At 41.7% G+C, this 8,620-nt stretch overlaps 1 protein-coding gene across 1 annotated transcript; it reads left to right on the top strand.

Annotated features, from left to right (window-relative positions):
• The first annotated feature begins 458 nt into the window (after positions 1 to 458).
• Positions 459 to 6,014, top strand: foxj1a (forkhead box J1a). Its single transcript, XM_034143673.1, has 2 exons — positions 459 to 1,025; positions 2,533 to 6,014. Exons 1-2 carry the CDS (start codon positions 474 to 476, stop codon positions 3,391 to 3,393), a joined length of 1,413 nt encoding a protein of 470 aa, XP_033999564.1. The 5' UTR covers positions 459 to 473; the 3' UTR covers positions 3,394 to 6,014.
• The last annotated feature ends 2,606 nt before the right edge of the window (positions 6,015 to 8,620 follow it).

Here is an 8,620-nt window from a genome sequence, read left to right as displayed (position 1 = left end):
CATGTCTTTACATCTCAATGTATATAACAGTCGGTGTTTTAAAAAAAGGTTATAATTAAACGTTTATTTAATACATTGGGTCAGGTTTAAAGCTGATCATTGGAGTTGGTAATGACTCTTTTCTGCGCTGAGCGTCAAGTGCGCACCAGAGTTTTTCATGGAGACTTTGAGACATAAAGTAAGAGGCCAGTGTTTTTGTCACCATTGTTTTCAAAGTTTAGTTTCTAAAGCGTCATCACTCAGACATCCAGGTGACAGACTAGCCAGTGGATTTAAATGGTTGTTGAAAAGACGTTGACTTTATGCAGAAACGCGCACACAGAGGCTCTGTTTTCAAATAAGGCTCATCATTGTCCTGCCTGTTCGCACTTTGTTAAAGTCGGGTGTATATTTTGTGTCCTGTCAGGCGGTGGCAGGGGAAGGAGGGTAACGGAGAGAGAGAGAAAGAGAGAGAGAGAAAGAAAGAAAGAGCCATGCTGACTCTGAGCTGCGCCGACCCGTGGCCCGAAGGCTCCGTGGGGCTGGAGGAGGAGGTGGTGACCGCGGCTGCTCAGGCGGAGGAGCGGGACACCAACAGCAGCATCTGCAGCTCCGTGAACCTGGACGACAGCCTGACCAGCCTGCAATGGCTGCAGGAGTTCTCCATCCTCGGTGCCAACGTGCCCCAGCAGGCGCTCCACCTGCAGCAGCAGCTGTTCGGACACCAGCGGCTGGGCTCCGACGCACCGGCCTCCCCTGTGGCCGGGGACCCCGCCTCCTCCATCGGCATGCCGCTGACCCCCGGGAAGCCCACAGCGGCAGCCTACAGCAGGATGCAGTCCCTGCCGGGCATCGTGGCGCACGGGCACTGCCCAGACGAGGTGGACTACAAGACGAACACGCGCATCAAGCCGCCGTACTCGTACGCGACGCTCATCTGCATGGCGATGCAGGCCAGCAAGAAGAGCAAGATCACCCTGTCCTGCATCTACCAGTGGATCACCGACAACTTCTGCTACTACAGACACGCGGACCCCACCTGGCAGGTATTTGAAAACACACACACATGCACACACATGCACATAGGCTACATACACACACGTACACACACACACACACACACACACACACACACACACACACACACACACACACACACACACACACACACACACACACACACACACACACACAGTATTTCGTTCTCTATCTAGGCTATTTAAAGGAACATATTTTAATTTTTGATTTTTCTACATTTATTTGACAGCTTAAGTTTCTTTACGGATCCAGATTATATTTATTTAATATAAATGATGATTAATTAACATAATAACTTAACCTACCCAGCAGTATTCCACATTTACCAGCTGCAATACTTAAGTGTTAAGCACATTACATCACTATTTACAGTAATACACGCTTCTGATGGGCCATCCTGCATCAGTGCTTTTTCTTCTCATCCTCTTCGTTTATTTGGTTTGCATACTTTTCTACTATTACTTATATTACAATGCAGGGCTTTTGCTTCGAGAGTATTTCTACACTGTGGTATTGCTACTTTTGGGCATTTAATTTAACTTTACTTATTACAAAACTTGCTATGTCATTTTTTTATTTCAAATTTCTCACACCAAACTATGGAGACATGGAGTTTATTGTTCTAACACAGTTTCCATTGTTTGAAATTAAGTTTCAAATGACAGCTGGGAACACGAAATATTGCTATTTAAAGAACAGTAGAAGAACATTTTTAACACAACGAGTCCTTGGCCTGTTGCCACACTGAAGTATTAGTGACTTCGCATGTGGTTATTAATCTAAATACCCCCCCCAGCTGTACAAAACCAAAGTAAACACTAAAATCCTATTTATATTGACGCTTTTGCTATAGCTGTATTTTCTGCTTGATCAAAAACAAGTGATGGTGGAGGTGGAGGAGATTCTTCCTCTAAAGTTTAGGAATTTTTCAGGAAAAAGTTTAATTTAAATGAATGATTGGTGAAGCGGTTAGCTGTACTCCTGTGTTTCAGCGCCTGAGCTTTCTGTTATTGTAAGGCAGTACATGGGGCAGATAATATTTAACAAAGGTCATTGGGTCGCTGCTCTTTTTAGACTTCAGTGAAGAAGACGCTGGGGGGGGGGGGGGGGGGGGGGGTGGTGTGTGTGGTGCTCTGCCATGTGTACTTCCTGCCCCACTACAGGCTGATGTTCAGTTAGATGTTGAGATTGTTACCATGCTAAGCCCACTTGCTGTACTCGCTATATTAACATTAGAGACAAGAGAGTGGTATTAGTATTATACTATAATACAGAATATAATATGCATATTTACCAAATATATATATATTTTAAATCCTAATAATTTAGCTTTTTTTTATTTCTATTTTCTCACCTGGAACTCAATGGGATTTTTGGTTAGATGCCTCTAATAAGTTATGTGGTTATGCTATGCGAATTTCTGGGTTTTCCTAAAAAAACATGTCGTTCCTTCAGGATGCTGTTTGATGAAACCATTGTACGAGTGTAAGTTGAAACATTCATCTGTATTTTCAGAACTCCATCAGACACAACCTATCGCTCAACAAGTGCTTCATCAAGGTGCCGCGTCAGAAGGATGAACCCGGGAAGGGCGGCTTCTGGAAGATCGACCCTCAGTACGCTGAGCGTCTCCTGAGCGGCGCCTACAAGAAGAGGCGAATGCCCCCTGTCCAGATCAACCCAGCCTTGCAAAACCGTCTCCGAATCAACATCCACCCACAAACCAGAGGCCCCTGCATCCCTGCGGGGAGTCAGAGTGGCTTGTGCATCAACCCCGAGTCTCAGCAGCTTCTCCAGGAGTTCGAAGAGGCAACCGGTGCCGACCAGAACTGGGACCCCCATATGGCTGAAGGGACCATGCTGGGGTCCTGGCCGGTGGTGAGGGGAAGAAGTGGCCACAAGAGGAAACTAGGATCAAGAAATGGCGGCACCAAAGCTCCCAGGCGCTCAAGTTCGCCGCTGCTTTCCGTCGAGGAACAGAAGGAGATCGGACCTCTGAAGGGAGACTTTGACTGGGACGCCCTGCTGGACTCGGCTCTCAATGGGGAGCTCAGTTTGGATGGAGGAGAACCTCTGAGCCCCATCATGACGGATGAAGACCTGACGGTGCGGGGGACCCATATCTCTCCGATCGAAGCCCCCCCAGGGACCGCGGACATCCACGTGTTGGTGGAGACCCAAAGGAATAATGAGGTGTCAGACTTTGATGAGGAGACCTTCCTCGCCACCGCCTTCCTAGAGACCCCGTGGCCAGAAGAGGAGGAACACAGCAGCAATGACTTCCTGTGTAGCTCCTCCGTTAACCTGGACCAGCTGTTTGATCTTGGAGACTCTTTAGGCGGGGACCCCAACACCCGGATTGACACCCTCCTTTGAGGAATAGTTGGAAAATGAAAACTCATACATGAGGAATAACAGACTCTTTTTTTATTACACTAAAGCAACGCTTATTGGCTTTTTCAAGATGTTTAAAGTATTTTTAGAATGACCTTTTGTTGCTGATTCATGCAGGAAGTGAATTCCCAATGCCTAATGAACAAAAATGCCACGATGTACAGCAGCAGAAACATCATCACACAGAAAAATAACTCAAACTAAATGTATGAAATGACAAAAAGAAATCCAGAAATAGGGCCTGGTCACACCACAAAATTAAACAGAAATATAATCCATCTTCACGAACCCTGGTGATGTAGTTAGTTAGCATGATGGATGTGGATTAAGACAGCTGGATGCAGTGCCTCCAGTGGCCAACTGTATACCTACTACAACAAACAAACTGACAGGAAAGCTTGAATTCCAAACAAGGTAATAATAATCAATCACTTTGTTTCTCTACAAATAGAAAAACGAATTCTATAGGCTTAGTTCTTGTAAAATGTAACTAGAGTAAGTGATTTGAATGAGTGTGACATTGTGAATTTAACGGAAAAGCACTAATGAGTCAGGTCCCATCGGTATACATTTTTCTTAAGAACTTGGTACTCCTTTAGTCTCGTAATTCAACATGCAGGATAGTCCGATAAACCTCAACATTACGTCACATACTCGATATAAGATGGGTTCAGTTACGACTTGGTTACGTTTAGGGTTAGGGTTTATATATGGTTAAATATATAGTACAAATGGTGGCTTGGGTCACGTAAGTAAGTGAAGTATGTGAAACGTGAAAAAAACAGAAGTCCACCTGGAAAATATTGAATTGGTTTGACCCAGTCCATCTGCCCTGACCTCTTGCCTCAATGTACTGGAACAAAAAGGGCCTAACTTTCAAGTCCAAAATCACCTGAACCTTCTGTTGACCGTCTGCATTCATGGGGACTGTAGAGCATGCCATGTTGCGTTTCCATAAACCCCGCCTCCAAGCCGCTACTAAGAAGTAGTTTTACTATTAAAAAATTACACGCATTCCTCCCTATGTAAATCAATGGGAAACGTATTTTTGGGGCACATGACATAACGTGTCTAACATGGAAGTTGTAATTCAATGTTTAGCCACAACAAAAATGTGCTTTAAAGCTTAGCGCTCTTCCTGGGGGCTTGGTAGGGCCACTGACCGCGTTATTGCTTGGTTGGGAGTCAGAACACCTATGAGCTCTTCAAGCAATATGTTTTCGATTAACTTAGCGCCATCTTGGAATCTGGTATCCAGTTCGTATAATACATCCATGGTAAGCAAGTTTGACTTTATTGCGCTTTAAATTAGCTGTATTAGTACTATGGCCCCCTGTCTTTTAACAGTATTTAGTCTGACAGTAGATTGGTGACACACCAAGCTACAAAGCTTTCTCCATTTTGAACTCTCCATCCCTTCAAGGCTCAGAAAGTTATGCTAATGGTTAATGAAGCAAATCGGTGTTTTAAGTTGATGCAAAAGATCTGGATTGATTCACTTTGCAACACGCCATAGATTCCATTTCACTGATTTTGCCTCCAAATGTCAGAGTTTTTAAATGCGGCCTTTAAGATTGAGGCATCACGGTCTCTGTTTACGTCATAAAAAGTGTTTATTCATGTTATGTTTGGCCTAAATACTGTTCAGAAAACAACTGATCCACAATTTAAACTGGTACCAGCAAGTAAAAGCCGGAGATATGATTGACAAAAGTTTCTAAGAACTAGTTTTTATTATGTAAATACTGTGACAGCAGCACTATGATGATAAATAATATTTGCCAAATGATGTTTGATATAGGAGTGATTTACTGTATGTTGTTTTTTTGTGTGGGGTTTTTGGTACTAACTATTCTCTGTATGCATTTTTCAGAATTAACTAGGAGCAGTTTTACTAGATTAATAACTATTATGCAGGTTACATTTTTTTTTTTTTCAAGAGGACTCCTTCATATCAGACTCCTTTTAGAAGTTTTAAGTAGTGATTCTTAGCAGAGTAGATGTTAAGCAGTTGAGGAAGAACGTCTGAGCTTCAAGGTGTAAAAGCCTAAACAGCTTGAGGCAAAATTCTATTAGGACCTTAAAAAGCTCATCTTAGAAAGGCCAAAGAGCCTTGTAAATGAATAGCTGACCTTCTATGTGCCAAGAACAACACTTGGGACTCGACAGGGTGGCAGTGTTTTTTAGAGGAATTTCCCTTTTTTTCTAAAACATAACTTCTGATAGGTTGTTGGATAACCAAACCACTCCACATGAATACACATAGTCTTAACTTTAATGATAGACTCATTGCTCCTGTTTTCCTCTAAAATGTGTGAAAGTGCAATCAATGTACAGCGATACTTGTTATATTTTACATGCAGTTTACTTTCCAGACACCAGTTTCACTAGCTTGTGTATTATGAGGTGTGAATACGCAAAGAACTCTTTGTCATGAAACAATGGTTTGTCAGCTCTTCTTGATCAAATAACACGTTAAAGCGTTATAATGGCATATTATATTATACCATGATTGGTTCTGTAAAGATAGACACACTGTATGTGATCTTTTCTTTCCTGTTTTTATTTTATTTTCCTTGACAATAAAAACATGTTTTACTGCATCTTGTTGTTTAAATTATATGTTTGATTTATTATTAATCATTTGACTTGGTTTTCCTCTGGGTCAGACTATAATTTATCATCAACAATCACATGGATTACCAAGAGATTTAAAAAAAACATTTGTGATCCCCAGAGGATGAACCTTACTGATTTAGGGGATCCTATGAGCTTTCATGTAGCACCACCATCCACTTTTAATGTATTCACTGAAACATCTCAACATCTACTGAATGGTTTACAGAGAAAGATTTTTTTTTTTTTTTTCTCAACTATTGGATAATTTTCCATGAAATGTTTTAGACATTCCTGTTCCCTGGAGGATACATCTTACTGAGTAACTTTATCATATATTCAATCAAATAAATAAATACTGACTTCAGATAATGTCTGACTTGCTCTAACATACTTTTTTCAATAAAATATCTACTTGATGGATAAGTAAACGTTTATTTTTTATATTTATGTTCCCCAGAGGTTCAATCCTTCTGACTTTGATTATCATCTGACTTTTCTTATAATGCTAATTATGAAGTTGATATTTGTGAATGGAGTAAAATATTATAAAATATCTAACTACAAGGACCACGAAATGTTGTAAAAACGTTCTTGATCCCCAGAGACTAGACGGTAACGACTTTGGTGATTTTATATTCACATACATGCTTGTTCCCCAGAGGATCAATTGATCATAATAAGATCTAAATGCTTTGTATTTTATTGAAAAAATCCCAACAACTGTTGGATGGATTGCTATGAAATGTAGTTGAGATATTCATGTGTCCCAGATGATAAAGTCAAATAACGTTCAAGATTCTTTGACTTTACTTGTTTATCTGTTTAGGGAAATGTCTATTTTTTAACGTGATAGATTGGTCAAACTTTTGTAGCGATCCCAGAGGATGTTATTTCATTTTTCTCCATCATTAGATTTGGTATGAATTTTGCATGAACATTCATGTTCCCCACAAGTTCAATTGAATCTAATGACATCATCAGGTAAACATAAAATGTTTGCAATACTTTGGTGTATGATCGTATACCTGCAGAACTAATGACAATCCCCTGTCTTAGCCATGTTTACTGATGTAACAGTGAACATTTTACCCACTGTACATCAGCATGTTGACTTTATCATTGTGAGCTGCTTGTATGGTTGTAGACTTGTTTTCTTCTGCTTTTATCCTCCCCCTCCAGCCTCCCTTTGCTTTAGTGTGCCTGTACGTGAGATTTACGCTGGTCTTTTCCTGCTCATCTCTTTCGGGCCCTTGCTGTGATCAGACAGTGGATGGGTAATAGTAGCAGGGGGTGGCTGGGTTTCTCTTTCAGGTCTTTGTCTGTGCTCAGTCAGACTCTTGTTCACTTAGATCTGTGGTCCTTCTTTGGGTTGGTGTGGGGTCTAACGGGGACAAGTGTCCCACGGCCCCATATATCACCGCCTGTCTGCCCCGCTGTAGACCACACCATCTCTCTCTGACCCCGCTGAAGATTAGCAAGGTGGCTCGCGTTCAGAGAGTCAAACGAATAGCGGCCAGTAATCAAATGCAAATACACAGAATATAAGAAGCCTGCGTCCCCCCCGGAGGTCATGAACAGACAGGCTCTCTGACTGTCACTAAGCGTGTCTCTCTTTGATGAGGCAATGACGACTGAGAATAAAGTGCTGTAACGCTACACCTCTTTATGATGGACACCCAACACGCTGCTGGAAGAGCAGGATCCTGCATGTTCATGCCCAAGCCCAAGCGCTTTTTTCCTGGAAAGGAGAGCTGACGTTTCCCCTTCCTCCCCCCTGGACAGCTATTACCTGCTGGGCCTAGCGCTCCAGCTGGACTGCAGGGCTCATCATTATAATGTGGCAGGCTGGTTAGATGAGAGGCCCAAGGTAACCCGATGCAGGTATTATTCCCTGGCCTCGCTGATGGCTGCAGGTAAGAAGAGCCTCCTGGTGAAATGCTAACCCTTAGCGCTTGTTCCAACCCAGAAACGTTGCAAACTGAAAGTGCTAAACGCCCACACTAGGGAAGATGGTCAGGTTCAGCCTAAAAGAGGCAAGAAGATACTAATAGTTTGCCCTCTTGTATCCCTATTTCGTAATTTGTTTGATTTTCTATGCCACAAATGCACAGTTTTTTCCCTAAAATGGATTGATATAACAACTTTTATTTGAAGCGTTTGTTTTAACTAGGACGTATAAGGCGTTTGTCATAAATAATCTGGTATGTGTGGTAAGTAAATAGATGAAAATGTTCACAATTCCTCAGTTAGGTGTTCACATGGCTTTACATGGCAAATGACAATGAATATTCCACTAATATTTACTTATAAATGCAGCCATGCATTCTTCAATTACACTTCACAAAACTACATTATATTACATTACACTACAGTTACTGTAGTATTTCCCCTTGTCATAGTTCCTAATAGGAATTAAAATAGGATATGAATAACAAATGTTTAAGTTTTACAACTGTGCTCCTATGACCATGCAAACACAGCCTACTTTATCACTCCTTCAACCCCCTTCTAGAGAAGATAGGCTGTGTGTTATTAGAGCATATTCATAAACCCGTTGATACCCGTGGTTTTGCTAATGTTTGCTAAAGTA

This window comes from Trematomus bernacchii, unplaced genomic scaffold (genome assembly GCF_902827165.1).
Source record: "Trematomus bernacchii unplaced genomic scaffold, fTreBer1.1, whole genome shotgun sequence".
NCBI lineage: Eukaryota > Metazoa > Chordata > Actinopteri > Perciformes > Nototheniidae > Trematomus > Trematomus bernacchii.
The sequence above is the reverse complement of the archived record's forward strand: the minus strand, read 5'-3'. Positions and strand labels throughout refer to the sequence as shown.

Coding starts and splice junctions, on each gene's coding strand:
- foxj1a (XM_034143673.1), top strand. CDS start 474: ATGCTGACTCTGAGCTGCGCCGACCCGTGGCCCGAAGGCTCCGTGGGG. Junction 1,026..2,532: donor ACGCGGACCCCACCTGGCAG/GTATTTGAAAAC, acceptor CTGTATTTTCAG/AACTCCATCAGACACAACCT.